A 17,330-nucleotide genomic window follows, 5' to 3' on the forward strand; every position below is an offset into this window, starting at 1 on the left:
TGTGCACGTTACAACGTGCCACACTGTAGGAAGCAAATTAAATGTGTTTCCTAATTATGTCTTCCCTTTGAGATGGTCACTGTTATCTCCCCTTAGTCAGCGGGGATTTAGAAAGAGGTCAAGACATGGGCAGAAGAGTGGAGCCTTGGGGCTGGGGTTGTGGCTCAGCGGTAGACCGCTTGCCTAGCACATGCGAGGCCCTGGGTTCGGTCCTCAGCACCACAAAAAAATAAATAAATAAAGATATTGTGTCCAACGACAACTAAAAAATAAATATTAAAAAAAAAAAAAGAGTGGAGACTTGTTCAAGTCAGAGTCCCAAGTACAGAATCAAGCCCGAGCCATCACAGGAGTATGCAGAGACCACCAGCTGCCCACTCCATCTAGCCATCTATCATCCAATAGAGCCCCAGTTTTATTTGGGTTAACATGCCTACTTAACATTTTCAGCCTTCTCTGAAGCTGCACATGATACAGTATGCATAGGATTCAATCCTATGGGATTTCTAGAAGTCTTCAAGTAGACCAGTAGCCATCTTGGGCCATTCAGTTGGGATTTTTTGTTGTTGCTGTTGTTGCTGTTTTGTTTTTTTGGTGTTGAGGATTGAACCCAGCTCCTGTGCATGCTAAGTCGATTTGATAGAGACAAGCACTCTACCAACTGACCTATATCCCCAGCATTCCCCATCACCCCCAATTAGGTATTCTTGAGGAAGGAAGCCAGGATTGAAAATGACAACGCAGAAAAAAAAACAGGAGCCTGGGTTCCTAATAACACTGTGGACTTTATGGGTCATGTTCCGACTTCTTTGGGGTAGGGAGGCTGGATCTCAGTTGCCCAGGCTGGATGGCCTTGAACTTGTAATCCTCCTGCCTCAGCCTGCCAAGTAGCCAGGGTGACAGGTGTGTGCTACCATATCCAGCCTTAGTTTATTTTACCATGACACAAAACATCAAGCCATGGTAGGAGGGCCCTGTATATCCAGTTTAATCTCACCACCACGCCCCCTTGAGCCCTTAGGACAGGACTCAGAAACAGCAGTCAGAATGGGTGATATAAAGTGTTTCTTTATTTGAATGTCATTCCACCTGCACTGAAGCTCAAACCCAGCAGCAGCAGAAGGGGTCAGGTCCAAAATAAATGGTACCAAACTGGACAATGAACGGCGAGGACACATTCAGACGGAACTTACTAATGGGGTGTAGACGACACCAAGCTACCCTAATGACACAGCACAGGCCCTCAGAGCTCCGACAGAGCCCTGGGGAAGGACTATGGCTCCCTGTTCCTTTCTCAGGAAACTCCAGTCCCTCCCAAAAGCTAGCCCTGAACCAGGCAGGGGCCTGTGGAAGTTTCTAGTGCTAGGAAGACCCCAGCTTCTCCAAAGACAGGGTTTCCCTTTCTTAATTCACACTGGAAACTGGAGGAGGGCAATTCTCCCTGGTCTCAAGCAGGAATCTCAGAAGGCCAGGGACACTTTCTATCTAGCCCTATCTAAAGACACTCACCTTATTCACTTTCCAGGCCTAAAAAGGATCTTAATCCTACCTACATTCTCACCCCTTCGGAAAGTTTTCCTCCCTAGGTTCTGGTTTCACATCCCATAACCTAGAAGGACTTCACTGATCAGCACCGTGGGCCAGAGACTGAACCACTTCCAGGTTGTGGCTGCTTTCACTCTTCTTGGAAGAATTTCCAGGGTAGAAAAAACTGGATTGTGCCAGATCCCCTGATCCGGTCACAGTTGACATAGGACTCTTTCAGGGACACAAGGCCAGGAGGTTCTTGGTCAGAGGACTTCCTGAGGTCAGAAACTTGTCTCCTCTCAAAGGCCAAGGCTACTTTGCCCACATAGGCCTGCCTTTCCATGAGGTCTTCATTGCCCCAGGAGAGTCACCAGAGTCTTGTGCTTGACCAGGCCTCTCCCGGGCTCTTGGCTGAAGCATCTGCCCCCACCCTCTGCTGAACTCTTAGGGGCGAGGCTATAGTTTGGCCCCCAATGCAATTTCTGTCCCTTCCCCATGCTGGACTTCAGCCCACCCAACCTTGCTTTCCTAACCCCAGATTCCTTGGTGCATCTCCAGGTTGCCTCTTGCTCTACCCGGGCCACATCTGGCTGTATGGAGGGTGGCATGGGAACCTCATCAGACCACCCAAAAGGGAATTAGCCTCCCTCTTCCCTACCAACCAGCAGCGCTAATCCATTGATAGCAGGAGCCTGGGCTCCTTCCATTCTGGTTGTGGTTCCCCCACTCCAATCCTTGGAGAGATGGGGCCTTGACCGCTTGGGCCCCAGACCTCCAGCTGCTTGTCATCTGAGGGGGTCAGTTCTAACCTCTCCACAGAAGCACAGGGGTCTGGTGGCACCCATGGGCAGCAGCTGTCCTTGAAGGAACAAGCTCCCTCTTTCCCACTGTTCTCACACAGCCGCTTTCCTCGTTCCCTGTCACCTTGCTTCCTTCATCCTCTCCTTCACACTCTCTTTCCCAGGCATCTCAGGTATGCACCCTGGAAATCTTCTCTCCATTTGCCTCTTCCCCTATTCCTTTTCCGGCACATCTCTCAGATCCTCCCGCCCTCCCTCCACACTCTCGCCACCTCTTTCTTCCCCTCCTCTCCCACGTCTGTCTTCTCCTTTCCCCTGTCTCTGGTAACTCTGCACCTCCCACTCTCCCCACCTCTCTTCCTCATTGCCAATCACTTGCTCCCGGCCCCTCCTGGCCCTCTCCAACTCTGCCCTCTTCCTCTAATACTGGGCTTTGGTTTGACTCTTTGGGGAACCCACTCCTACCCAAACCCAGTTCCTGCCATGGGGCTCCCCTCACCCTCCCATGTAAAACCCTGGTGTCCAGGTTGCCTGCTGGGAAGGCTCCTGTGGTGTGGCTTCAGGGAGGGGGTTGGTAGGGACAGGTTGGGGGAACACAGTGCAGGGCCCAGAGCTTTGGGGGAGTAGGGGTCAGGACTTGGTAAGTTCCAGGTGTCAAGAACCCTCCCAGACCCAGCATCTGACTCTAGTTAGGGTCCAGAGGAAGGAGCCGAGCAGAGGTGGATTCTTGAGAATCCTAACTCTCAGGTCCACATCTTACTGAAATGAATACAAGGGTGGCAAATACATGGCACTCCAGCTGCTTTCCTCCCCTCCAGGTGAGGCCACATTACTAAATGATAATGCACTTCCCAGTGGAGCCTGCAGGGGGCGCCACACTCTTTCTCAACAGGAGACCAGGCAGCAGTGTGTCTGGTGGCACACTAGCTAGTCTGCTGCCCTTGACTGATTGCCGAAAGGGGTGGTCCAGGCCCCAGGGTGGAGAACTTCCAAAGCTAGATGGCTCTGCCACCAAATCCACAAGGTAATGAGAGATGTTCAAAAAACACCCGGAGTCCCTCACTTGCTCCCTGCTAAGCCCCCACAGTGGGAGGAGAGGGTGAAAATTTCTCATCTGCCCCTCCACAACACACACGCACGCGCACACACTCACACATACTCTCACACACACATACATACTCACTCATGCCTCAGCTCCAAGCACTGCCCATTAGGTTGCAGACCCTGGGCACATCGCAAGGCGAGAGGTGGGCAAGGAGGAGGAAGAGGCAGGGACAGGGTAACAAGGCCTAGGGATGGGGACAAGGGTACCCTGTTCAGAGGTGACCTGCAAGTTCAAGTTATGCAGAAAAGTATCAAAGAGGCAAGACAGTCTCTGCCCTTGGCAGATGCCCAGGGTGTGGGGGGCATAGGAAGGGGCAGAAGGGGTAATGCATCCCCCAATTCCCCATCTTGGACCCCCCTCCCCAACCCCAACCCTGACCACAGGGCCCATAAGTCTGTGCTGTACAAAACAGGCCAGGGTCAAGGGTCCAGTCACCAAGGAGACATTCCGGCAGAGGCCAGGCCAGCCCCAGGTTGAGCAGCTTGTAAGTTCCAGCTGCCTCCAGAGCCTGTCTTTTCTCAGATTCTGGGCTGACCAGGGCCACAGTCCACAGCTGACAGGGAATCCCTGTGTTTTCTCCCTTGGCACAGCTCAGATTCCTTTGGGAGTGCTGGGAGCAGGCTGGAATAGAGGCAGAGGAGGCCCTGGGAGGCTGGTGGCACCGGAGCTCTGTGGCAGACATGGTGGAACCATCCTCGGCAACAAAAAAAAAGGAAGAGGAGGAAAAGTCCAGCCCACCTGCCCACCTGGGGCAGTGTCTTGAATAAATTCTGTAGTAGACAGGAACCAGAGAGGCGAGGATACAGCCAGGCAGCAGCCCTCCAGGCTGAGAGAGCTAGAACCACAGTGCCTTCTTCCCCTGGGGATCTGCAGGGACCTCCAGGCTCCAGGCCAGTCTAGAGAAGAGAGGAAAAGCCCAATGGACTGTGGGGTTCGGGCTCCTTTAGGTTAAATTGAGGCAGGAGCCAGGATCAGGCCCCCCTAGGGTCTAGAGCGCCTCTCCCCTCTGCCAGGCTATGGACAGGCCCCATCTTCTCTTCAAAGCCTGGACCTCAAAGGCTGGTCGTAGGTGAGAAGTCGGTCTGAGATCAGGTCTTTTCTCGGAGCCTGAGTGGATGGATGAGAGAGCAGGAGACAGGACAAGCTGAGATCAGGCCAATCCCTGGGCTGTGATCCTGGCTTTCAGGGTCCCTGTGAGTGAGCCACGGGGCAGGGAAGGACTCCCCATCCAGAAACGTCAGCCCCTGGCCGCAACACAGAGCTTACTGTAGAGCCCACAAAATCTAAAAAAGAGAGGGGGAGAGATGGAAAAAGTCAGAGACCACCAGGCCATCAGGGCTCCCCGCAGCCACTCCTCAGGCCAAAAGTGAGGGAACACGGCACAGGCTATGAAATGCCAATCAAACCACTGACTAGCAGGATGGCCTTGCACACGCCATCCAACCTCCCCCTAAGCCCCAATTTTCTCATCTGTAAAATGGTGGTAATAGCTTACTTCACAGAGTAATTCTGAAGGGTCAAAAGAGACAGTGTCAGGTAGGCCCAGTAGTGCACACCTAGAATCCCAGTGACGCAGGAGGCTGAGGCAGGAGGATCGCAAGTTCAAGGACAGCCTGGGCACCTTAGCAAGACCCTGTCTCAAAATTTAGTAAGCGGGGGCTGGAGTTGTGGCTCAGTGGAAAAGTGCTTGCCTCATATGAGTGAGGCACTGGGTTCAATTTTCAGTACCACATATAAATAAATAAAGATACAACAACTAAAAACTATTTTTAAAAAAATAGAAAAGGGTGGGGAGAGCTGGGGATATAGCTCAATGGTAAAGTGTCTTGGGTTCAATCCCCAGTATCGCTAAAAAATTTTGAAAAAAAATAATAGTCAGCCAAGGACTTGGCACATAGTCAATCTTAGAAGTTGTGGTAATTTATTTGGGTTTTGATTTTTGTTCCTCAGAACTGAACTGAAAGGCTGGCTCATTTTGAACCCCCCATGAGGGATGGAGAGCCCCCGCCCTGAATGAAGGCAAAATGGGGCTCCTCTTTGACAATTGTTAAGATCATTAAAGAGAAAGAAGAGAGATCCCCAGTGGGCTCAACTGGTCCTGGTCAGCTCAGAGTCTTCAGAAGGGGCCCACAGCAGTCTTGGTCTTGCACTTTGAAAATCTGCCACCAGAGGGCAGGCCCTGACCTCACACCAAGAGCACAGAAACCCCTGGGGTAGACACTTTTGTACCAGAAGGGGGTCTCTCAGGACAAGTTAGCAGATCAGTGTCCCAGGAGGATCCTGAAAAGGGAGCAGAAGGTCTCTTGCCTCACCAGGCTGAAGAGCTTGGACTTTAGACTAGGGCCTGTGTTTTAAATACCACTCCACCATTTAGGTGACCTTGGGCAAATTACCCCACCTCTCCATACCTGGGCTTGCTTTCTCCTCTGTAGAAGTGCTCCTGATGCCTGCCTGATGGGAAGTGGGGAGAACTGACAGTGTTGGTGAGTAAGTTCCCCATATGTCAGACCCTGCTCATCTCTTTGCAGAAGCAATCTTTCTTCTTTACCTGACAGCCCTAGGAGGTAGCTCATTTTATGGAGTTCAGGGAACTAATATCACCCTCATTTTATGGAGTTCAGGGAACTAATACTCAATGTTAATTAATTTTTAGGGCCAGCCTGCTTCCAATTCGATCTGCCTTCACAGTCTAAGACTTCTGCCATGATACCAATTGTCCTCTCCTACCAAATGAGGGAGCATGGTGCGTATCCTGGCTCCTGCCTCAATTTGACCTAGAGGAGCCCGAACCCCACAGTCCATTGGGCTTTTCCTCTCTTCTCTAGACTGGTCTCTCCTCTCTGTTGTATAGGAGAGGAGAGACCCTCACCCCCCAAAAAAGATGAGTATAATTCATGCAAAGTGCTACACATAGATCTGGCACATGCTCAAGGAAGAGGGTAACTGTGAAAATTACTACCCATTTTCAGAGTAAAGAATGAACACCCAGACAAACACACAGATGCAGTCACCCAGCTCTGGGGGCAGGCGGACCTCTGGATCAAAAGACTGTGCTTGATACCACCCCTTTAAAGAATCATCTGGCACTATCATTTTTTGTTTTGTTTTGGTACTGGGGATTGAACCCAAGGACACTTTACTACCCAGCTACATTCCCCAGCCCCTTTTATTTTGAGACAGGGTCTCACTAAGTTTTGTTGAGGATCTTTCTAAGTTTCTGAAGATGGCCTTGAACTTCTGATCCTCCTGCCTCAGCCTCCCAAATCTCTATTATTATAGACATGCACCACTAAGCCTGGCTTATAATTAAAATTTTGAGCATGCAATTCACTTCTTGAAATTCCAAGGAAACACTTGAACATCTGTATGAAAAGGCAGAACAAAGGTGTTCAGTGTAAAAATGTCAATAATAGTGGAGACCTGAAAACCTCTATAATAGTTTCTGAAAGAAGAGTAAAATAAAGTACATACAGTTCCTTCATCTTATGTTATGATGTGTGTACACTCATAGAAAAGGGTCTGACAAAGGCAGTTACCCTGAGACTCTGGCTTTATGTGTAAATTTTTCTACATTGTATTTTACTGTTACTTGATATATAAAAAACTTTATACTAACCTATAATATACTAATATAATATATAATTTATTCATTATATAGATAGAATACTGTCATAACCACCTATGAACCACACCCATTCAACTGAAGGAGGGCTGAGGTTGTAGCTCAGTGGTAGAGCACTTGCCTAGCACATGAGAGGCACGGGGTTCAATCCTCAGCACCATATACAAATAAAACAAAATAAAGGTATTGTATCCATCTACAACTAAAAATATTTAAAAAGAAAAAGAAGAAGAAGAACTAGAGGAGCACAAGTTTGAGGCCAGCCTCGTCAACTCAGTGGGACCCTGTCTCAAAATAAAAAATAAAAAGGGCTGGGGTATGGCTCAGTGGTAAATGCCCCTGGGCTCAATCCCCAATACAAAAAAAAAAAAAACTATAACTCTACCAGTGATTTGCATATACCTACATGCCCCCATCTCATGCTTCAGATTCCTCCCCTTCCATCCCAACCACAGATAACCACCATCCTACCTTTTGTATTTATCATTTCTTTGCTTTAAAAAAAAAAAAAAAGACACATACTGTTACCATATGTTTAAACAATAACATTGCTTTCTTTTGCTTGGTTTTGAGCACAATAATTGTATCATTCTGTCATCTTCTGGGATTTATTTTTTCCTCTCAATATTATGCTACCCAGATGCGTCCATTCTGTGACAGGTAACTGAAGTGGGTTCATTTTTACATGGCCGAGGCATCCCCCCTGGGTCCTGGCCACGTAGGCTGTTCTTAATTGTTTGCTGCTGTGAACCTGCGTTCTCTGCATTTCTAAGGGTCTCTACACTGGGGTGGGTTTGCTAGGTGGTGGGCATGAAAATGATCAGATCTGAGGGATTTCATCTAGCTGTTCTCAAGCTCATTGTGTCGTCTGTAGCGTTTCTGATTTTTGCACGACTGGTTATTTGACCTGAAATTGCCCCAACCCCGGGCCGAAGCCTTGCCCTCCCGCACTCACCCTTATTCTCCTGCTTGAGCTCCTCCTGCAGCAGGTCTGTTTGCCGGTTGCCCAGCACGAAGGCGAGGAAGGAGAGGATGAGGGCGTTGAGGATGCCGATTATGGCCAGGATGTACGCCCAGCGCACCGAACAGTCCCCCAGGGAGTACTTCCCTGTCTTGGCCCCGCACATGTCCCGGATGGTCTCGGCGTCCCAGCCGTCGGGGAAGATCATGCAGCCCAGGACGAGGCACAGAGCTGGCGGCAAGAGCCGGGCCCACCGCCATGGTCAGGAAGGGAGAGAGAGAGAAGGGATCGTTACTCTCTAGATCCTGGGAACTCTAGAAATTCCCTCCGTCTGGGTGCCAGTGCTGCTGCTCAGCCCATCAATGCCAACACTTGTTAACAAGTCCTGTAGGTTCCAGAGACAGACATTGGTACAAGGAACTTCATAGAACCCTCAAAGCGTTCTCCCTCCCCTCTAAAATCAACTCCTCCAGAAACCTTCTGGGAAATGAGAAAATAGCAAGCCTGCCCTGGTGGCACACTTCTATAATCCCATCATCTCGGGAGGCTGAGGCAGGAGGATAGCAAATTTGAGGCTAGCCTCAGCAATTCAGCGAGACCCAGTCTCAAAATAAATAATAATAATAATTAAAATGGCTGGAGATGGAGCTTTAGTGGTAAAATACTCCTGGGTTCAATTCCTAGTACCAAAAACTAAGAATAAAAAATAAAGTAGTAAAGCACAGCCTCCTCCAGCTCCCTTTAACATCCTAGCTAATCTTAAATTCATACCATCTCACACCCTGGTCTCTTTTTGTTTGTTTTTTTGTTTCATTTTGTTCTTGTTTTGTCTTTCATTCAACTATTGTTTATGGAGCCATTTCCCTTTCATTCAAGATGCTGGAAATAACTATCTGGGCAACTGCACTAGGAAAACAGGACACCAAGTGCCAACCACAGGGCTGAACCTAGTTCTTTCTCTTACTAGCTGTGTGAATTTGAGGGTGCTGCAGTGGCTGAATGGATCTGTTTCTGCCAGAACACTAGAAAACACAGTATTTGCCTCACAGGGTGGTGAGGAAGGAACGCTTATAACACATCGGGCAGTGGCAAGCACTCACACAGGCAGTATTTTTTGAGGGCCTACTGTGTGCGGGTACCAGACAAGTTAGGGGAAGGGGCATTTAGATTTGTGTCCCTGGAACTTTCATTGGGGGAGTGGAATATTACAGCAAAATGGTTAAGAGGGCTGGGGCTCTGCTGTTTGCCAGATGTGTGACCCAGAGTGAATTCCTTCAGCTTTGTGCCTCAGTTTACAGATCTATAAAATGGGGAGAATGCAGATATCATCAAGTGGTTGCAACGATTACAGGGGGAATAACAAAGTTCTTTGCATCAGTGTTAAACATAAAGGATAAATGTTAGCTGTAGTAGTAAAACTAGTCATAACGATTAAAATAATAATTATGCAAATAAATAATGGGGAGTGGTTTCAGGTGAGTAAGAAACTAGCCAGAAAAAGGGAGAAGGGGCCAAGGGGACTTCTAAATAATTCCCTGGTTGGCATCCACCCGCTTTTGGTTAAGCCACCTACCTACTTTACCTCTGCCAACCCCAGCCTTGATGCTAAGGACGGTCTCTTCCAGCACTTAGACTGGGTTGGCTCAAGCCTAGGCCAATCAGCTCCTTGATTTCCTCTAGTAACAGCGATTGGCCCTGAGTGGGGCACATGCTACATCACAGGCCAATCAGAAGCATGGGACTCAGTAGGCTAAGGCGGAGACTTGTCTCCTCTGCAGAGCTGACTCTGCCTGACTGTTGCCTTGTTACATCTGTCAGTCGCGCCAGCCTCCAGGTCTCCATGTCTAAGATCTGAAGGTTGCACAGGGCTCTGTTTGGAAGTATGGGGCCCTCGACCCCGTGACAGGCCCAGAAGGTGATTAACCTTCGTTTCAGATGACAGAGATGACTAGGGTGATGGTCAGTTCTGTCCACTGTGTATGTGGCCCACCTGGTATCCAGGGTGGGAAGGGGGCTCTCAACTTTGCCACTCCCTCATCTACTGTGCAAGGCAGTGCTCCCCAGGCCCTAGACTCCTCAAGCCTCCAGCAGAGTGGGCCCCGTCTTCTGCAAGAAGCTGCGGGGATTCTACTCCACTCCCCAACGTGTGCTCCTCATCCTGATGCAGGGCTCCCCAAAGGTGACTGGATCACACACAAATTCTAGGGGGCTTTGTTTACACTCCTCCAAGGCAAATCTCTGTTCTAGTGGAACTCACAGTTCCTCAAAGACTAGGAAAAGAGTTCCAGGCAAAGGAAATGGAAAATACGGAAGCCCTAAAGCAGAAATGAAATGAAGAATTAAACAAGTCTTGGGCTGGGATATAGCTCAGTTGGTAGAGTGCTTGCCTCTCATGGACAAGGCCCTGGGCTCAATCCCCAGCACCACAAAAAAAGAAAAAGAAAAAAGAAACAAATCTGAAGATGACCATTGGACACCCCAATAGAGAGGCAAATCGGGAACTCGGGGGAACGGTTTGGAGAGTCAAATTTGGTTGCTGTGGGCACTTGTGGGTATTTAAATTCCCGAGACTGAAAATTATGGAAACTGAAGGGAAGGCGCAGGACTCAGCCCCCCATTCCTGCATTGACTGTGCAGGAAGAGGAGGAGCCTACTGGGAAGGATTGACCATCCCTCTCCCCACAGACCCTTGACACTTTGCCAGACCCCCTGAGGCCCTACTGGAGAGAGGAAGAGGCCCAAACACACGGGAGCAGAGGAAGAAATAGTGGTCTTATTACCTGTCCTGCACTCAGCCCTCAGCGTTTCCTGGCCCTACTGAAGGGCTTCTGCCTCCCCATCCCCTGCCTCTGAGTCTCCAGCGAGATGTAGTAGGGAAGAGCCTGGACATGGGCACAAATCTACACTGGCCGTCTACCTGTCCCTCTCCTTTCCCTCCCTGCGATTCCTGAGCACTACAGTGGCAGGCCACAGCCACACAGTCTGTTTTTGCTCCCCAGAGCATCCCCGTCTCCATGGAAACCGCTCCTGTATCCCAGCACTCTAGCCTTCCAACTCGCAGCTTAAGCTTACTGCAGGGAGACCTCCTCCCCTCTGGAACTGGGCATGGAGACCTCGGGTTCCTTCCCTGCACATTGTGTTTGGTCCCCTCTCGCTCTTTCTCCTTCCCTTCCCTTCTCCTTCTTTCTCCCTAGGCCATACTCAAATCTGAGCTTAGACTCTCCCTTTTGTTTGTATGTCTCAACATTTAACATTCATTCAGCACCCTCCTCTTCACTATCCTTCCCTGTATTTTTCCCCTCACCCTTTCTCTCTCCTCTCCTTCCTCTCAGTTCACACATTGCACACTAAATTTCTGAGTGCCAATTATGTGCCCTACACTATGCAGTGTGCTGGGGCCACAGACAAGCACCAAGTCTGAGGCCTGTGCTCTGAAATTCAATCACATTAACACACAAATAGAATCGTTATACATGTCAACAGTGCTTCAGAGGAAACCAGCTAGGAGCTGAGACCCAAAATAACACAGGTGGCTGGAGAAAGCTGGAGCATTCCCTTGTCCTCCTCTGCTCTGTAGGATTTCAGATGGCGGCCATGGGCCCTGAAAGGCAACTCCGAGAATGGGAAGCACCCAGAAGTCAAACAAAAGGAGAAAGGTCAAAGCTGGTTTTCCTTGCTGGGGGTGGTGATATGGGCCTCTCAGGAAGCTGAAACAGGAGGATTGCAAGTTTGAGGCCAGCCTCAGCAACTTAGAGAGGCCCTAAGCAACTTACTGAGATCCTGTCTCAAAATAAAAAATGAAAAGGACTGGGGATGTGGCTCAGTGGTAAAGCACCTCTGTGTTCAGTACGCACGCACAGATGGGTTTCCTTGGACCTGGAGGGGAAAAAAGAAGAGATCAGGCCAGGGAAGTGCCCAAGAGGCTCAACCATCAAGAGACGGAGTGTCATAGACAGGAAAGACTCCAGCATTCCCATTTGCTGGATGAAGAAACAGGCTGAGGTCTTTGGGTTTCAAGTTCAAGAGTCTTTTGGAAGTTAGGAACTGGCAGAAGAGCCAGCTGACAACGAGGTGCAGACACAGCTGCAGGATGAAATGGGGCAAGGCTTCCCAACCTCAGCATATAAGTTCAGGTTGGAGAACTCTTTGTGGTAATGGAGTCGTCCTATGCACCCTGAGATGTTTAGCATCAACCCTGGCCTCTGCCCACTAGATCCCAGTGACAATCCCATGTTGTAAGAATTTTTAGAAAGTCTCCAGACATTGGTAAATGTCCCCTGAGAGGCGATTATCCTTGGTTGAAAACCACTAGTGTAGGCACAGGAGTCTTAGGATAAGGCCCCTCCTCCCTCCAGTAGCTCCACAGTCCACAGACATTTCCTGCTCCAAACAGCAGGCATTATGGCAAAATTAGATTAATAAAATTAATACTGGGGAGACTGACTTATTCTGGTGAGAAGAGCAGGGCCCCACCAACAGCTTTTCATCTGGTGACTGAGCTCATATCAAATGTCTAAAGAAGAGATTCTGAGGATGTGGGTCATGATGGCTAAGGAAGCCAGACATGGTGGTGCCACCTGTAATCCCAGTGGCTCGGGAGGCTGAGGCAGGAGGATCTCAAGTTCAAAGCCAGCCTCCTCAATGGCAAGACCCTAAGTAACTCAAGGAGACCCTGTCTCTAAATAAAATATAAAATAGGGCTGGGGTTGCAGCTTAGTGGTTGAGTGCCCCTGAGTTCAATCCCTAGTACAAAAAAAAAANAAAAAAAAAAAAAAAAAAAAAAAGTCTGCTGAAGCTTCTACTCCAGATCTAAAGGTCAGCAGTGCTCAGGAGACCCCTGACACCTCCATCCCTGAGGAACATCAGAGAAGGATGTGAACGCTGTACCCCAGAACCAGGAGCTCATCGAGAAGAACCAGGTTTGGTCTGGAATCTTCTGGACAGGTTACTGGAACAGAAGTGAATAGGTCATAAGAACACAAAGCTCCTCATCTGGTGCCTGAGCTCATATGAAGTGTCTAAAGGAAGACAATTTCTGAGAATGTGGGTCATGATGGCTGCTGAAGTTTCTACTCCAGATCTGAAGGTCAGCAATGCTCAGGAGGCCCCTGACACCTCCATCCCGGAGTCTTGTTGAAGTCTGTTCCTGAGTAGATAGAATGAAGAGTCGGGCCTACTTTTTCTTCTGGTAGGCACAGGGTCTCTGGTCTAATGACAAAGTCCGTGATCCACTTTGATTTGATTTTTGTGCAGAGTGAGATAGAGGGGATGAATTTCAATCTACTATTTATAGATTTCCAGTTTTCCCAGCACCATTTGTTGAAGAGGCTATCTTTTCTCCAACGTATGTTTATGGTGCCTTTGGCATGAGATAGCTGTATTTATCTGAATATGTCTCTATGTCTTCTAATCTGTTCCATTGGTCTTCAATTCTATTTTGGTGCCATTCCCATTCTGTGTTTGTTACTATAGCTCTGTAGTATAATTTAAGGTCTGGTATTGTGATGCCTCCTACATTACTTTTCTTGCTAAGGATTACTTTGGCTATATTCTAGGCCCCTTATTTTTCCAAATGAATTTCATGACTATTTTTTCTATTTCTATGAAGAACGTCATTGGAATTTAAATGGGAATTGCATGAACAGACAGCTTACAGAATGAGAGAAAATCTTTACCACCTACACCTCAGATACAGCATTAATCTCCAGGATATACAAAGAACTCAAAAAACTTAATACCAAAAAAATAGATAAATAACCTACTCGATAAATGGGCAAAGGAACTGGATAGACACTTCCCAGAAGAAGAAATATAAAGAGTCAAAAATATATTTTAAAATGTTAAACATTTCTAGCAATTAGAGAAATGCAAATTAAAACTACAGAGGTTCCATCTCACTCCAGTCAGAATGGCAATTATCAAAAATATAAGTAACAATAAATGTTGGCAAGGATGTAAGGGAAAAGGTGGGACTACAAATTGGTACAACTCCTCTGGAAATCAGTATGGAGATTCCTTAGAAAACTTGAGATGGAACCACCATTTGACCCAGTTATCACACTCCTAGACTTATACCCAAAGGACTTAAAATCAGCATACTACGGTGACACAGTGTCATCAATGTTTATAGCGGCTCAATTCACAATAGCCAAGCTATGAAACAAACCTAGGTGCCCTTCAAGAGATGAATGGATAAAGAAAATGTGGTATATATACACAATGGAATATTACTCAGGTATAAAGACGAATGAAATTATGGCATTTGCCAGAAATTGGATGGAACTAGAGACTATCATGCTAAGTGAAATAAGCCAGTTCCAAAAAACCAAAGGTCAAATGTTCTCTCTGATATGTAGATGCTAACCCACAACAGGAAGGCTAGGGAGGGGAAATATAGAAGTTCATTGGATTAGACAAAGAGTAATGAAAGAAAGAGAGGGGAGATAGGAATAGGAAAGACAGTAGGATGAATCAGACATAACTTTTCTATGCTCATATATGAAAACACAACCAGTGAAACTCCACATCATGTTCAACTACAAGAATGGGATCAAAATTGTAATGGGTTGGGGGCTGGGGTTGTAGCTCAGTGGTAGAGCATTTGCCTCTCACGTATGAGGCACTGGGTTCAATCCTCAGCACCACATAAAAATAAAGATATTTTAAAAAGAAGAGGAATAAGAAGAATGTTTTTTTAAAAAATAACATTGAGTGCTTAACTATGTGCCAGGTTGCTAAACTCCTACTAGTCATCATCTCATTTAATCTTTAAAAAAATTATGAGGTGGAGAAAAATATCACCCTCTTTTCTGAGAAAGCCAAAACTTGGAGGAATTTATTCACTGTCTTATCCAATATCACTCAGTAAGTGGTGGGATCTGTATTCAAGTCCAGGCAAGTCCCTATTTTGTATTTTTATTTTAATAGACTCACTTTTTTGTAGTGGGTAGGTGGGTACCAGGGATTCAATTTGCTTTTTAAGTAAAAGTGAGTCTAGCCAAGGGCAGTGGTGCATGCCTCTCCAGTGGCTCAGGAAGCTAAAGCAGGAGGATCACAAGTTCAAAAGTAGCCTCACAACTTGGTGGGACCCAGTCTCAAAAAAAATAAATAAATAAAAAGGGTTGGGGATGCAGCTCAGTGATAAAGCACCCCTGGGTTCAATCCCTAGTATGGGGAGAAAAATAAGTAAATTTAATCACTTTCAAAGAAAAAGAAAACAAAATCATTTGCCATAAATAGAAAGACACTATAAATATAATGAAACCAAAACAGTGTTCTTAGTTTCTAGTTAGACACTTTTCCCTGACAAATGCTCTGAGCCCGAGGGCTGATCTCTTTGTTTAAAGGACTATTAGTAAGTGTGAGAGGAGTTGAAGACACATTAGCACCAAACCAACACCTTCTCTCCCAAGTTATAAAAGAATGCATATGGAACAGTGTGCTCACTGCAGGCTGCCTGATGCCATCCAGCAGGTCCCATACTTGGGAAACACATCCCACCTATCCTGCCTCCACAGGAGGCTCAGCTCTGTCCTTTGCAGTTTTAGGCAAGCTCAGTTTACCTCTCTGCCTAAGTTTCTTCACTGGTAACATGAGGATCACAACATCTGCCCTACCCATTTCACAGAGCCTTTGTGAGGGGTAAGAAACAGCATGGCGAATTCTTTCTTCTTCTTCTTCTTCTTCTTTTTTTTTTTTTTTTTTTTTTNGCTGGAGACTCAGAGGCAGGGGATGGGGAGGCAGAAGCCCTTCAGTAGGGCCAGGAAACGCTGAGGGCTGAGTGCAGGACAGGTAATAAGACCACTATTTCTTCCTCTGCTCCCGTGTGTTTGGGCCTCTTCCTCTCTCCAGTAGGGCCTCAGGGGGTCTGGCAAAGTGTCAAGGGTCTGTGGGGAGAGGGATGGTCAATCCTTCCCAGTAGGCTCCTCCTCTTCCTGCACAGTCAATGCAGGAATGGGGGGCTGAGTCCTGCGCCTTCCCTTCAGTTTCCATAATTTTCAGTCTCGGGAATTTAAATACCCACAAGTGCCCACAGCAACCAAATTTGACTCTCCAAACCGTTCCCCCGAGTTCCCGATTTGCCTCTCTATTGGGGTGTCCAATGGTCATCTTCAGATTTGTTTCTTTTTTCTTTTTCTTTTTTTGTGGTGCTGGGGATTGAACCTAGGGCCTTGTGCATGCAAGGCAAGCACTCTACCAATGAGCTCTATCCCCAGCCCCTGGGTCTTGTTTTTGGATCCATTCTGACAACCTGTTTTTAATTGGTGCATTTAAACCTTGCCATTCAAAATGATTACTGATACTGCTGGACTAATACCTACCACGTTTGTTATTGGTTTCTATTTGTTGCCTTTGATGTTTATTCCTGTTTTTCTCTTCTGTTATCCTGCCTTTTTTGGTTTTAACTGAACATCATATGTAGTATCATACATACTTTGATTTTCTTTCCTTTAGAATATTGTTCATTCATACATTTATTTATTTATTTATTACTGGAAATTGAACCCCTGGGTGCTTTACCACTAAGCTACACCCCCTGATCTTTTTACTTTTTGAGACAGGGTCTCACTAAATTACTTAAGGCCTCACTAAGTTGCTAAGGCTGGTCTCTGACTTGTGATGCTCCTGCCTCAGCCTTCTGAGTCACTGGGGTTACAGGAGTGCACTATTGGACTCAGTTCTAAATCCACAGTGTTTCAAAAAACACTATGAAGCCAGGCATGGTGGTGCATGCCTGTAATCCTAGTGGCTTGGGAGGCTGAGGCAGGAGGATCACAAGTTCAAAGCCAGCCTCAGACATGGTGATGTGCTTAGCAACTCAGTGAGACTATCTCTAAATAAATTCAAAAATAGGGCTGGGGATGTGGCTCAGTGATTGAGTGCCCTGAGTTCAATTCCCAGTATTAAAAAAAAAAAAATACTATGATTTCGTGGGTCGTGTGAATACCTTGTAATAATAAAATAATCCCAACTCCTCCACCTGTGTCCATATCACTGTTATCATTCACTTCATATATATGCACCCACACACATATATTCATGAATACATTGTTGCTATAATTTTAAACAAACTACTTGTGTGTATAGCTTTTTTTTTTGTAGTGATGGGCATTGAATTCATGGCCTCACACATACAAGGCAAGCACTTTGTCACTCCCTTTTTAAATTTTAGTTTGAGATACATCTGGCTAAATTGCCCACACTGGCCTTGAATTTATGATCCTTCTGCCTCAGCCTCTGAGTTGCTGGGATTATGGACACCTGCTGCAGTGATCAGCTTTCTCCTTCATTTTTTTTTTTTTTTTTTTTTTTTTT

At 46.9% G+C, this 17,330-nt stretch overlaps 1 protein-coding gene across 2 annotated transcripts in view; it reads right to left on the reverse strand.

The window, feature by feature from the left end:
• Positions 1-1,052: 1,052 nt before the first annotated feature.
• Positions 1,053-17,330, reverse strand: part of Lhfpl4 (LHFPL tetraspan subfamily member 4) — a 29,251-nt gene continuing 12,973 nt past the window's right edge. Inside the window, exons 2-4 of one of the 2 annotated variants that reach the window (XM_048787074.1) lie at positions 8,010-8,246; positions 7,526-7,548; positions 1,053-4,715 (exon numbers count right to left, since the gene is read on the reverse strand). In XM_048787074.1, the coding sequence (XP_048643031.1) occupies positions 7,538-7,548; positions 8,010-8,246 (248 nt within the window). In that variant the 3' untranslated portion in view covers positions 1,053-4,715; positions 7,526-7,537. The remainder of the gene's footprint in view (positions 4,716-7,525; positions 7,549-8,009; positions 8,247-17,330) is intronic. The other variant, XM_015494983.2, reaches the window with a different exon arrangement.

Source organism: Marmota marmota, unplaced genomic scaffold (assembly GCF_001458135.2).
Source record: "Marmota marmota marmota unplaced genomic scaffold, marMar, whole genome shotgun sequence".
Lineage (NCBI taxonomy): Eukaryota > Metazoa > Chordata > Mammalia > Rodentia > Sciuridae > Marmota > Marmota marmota.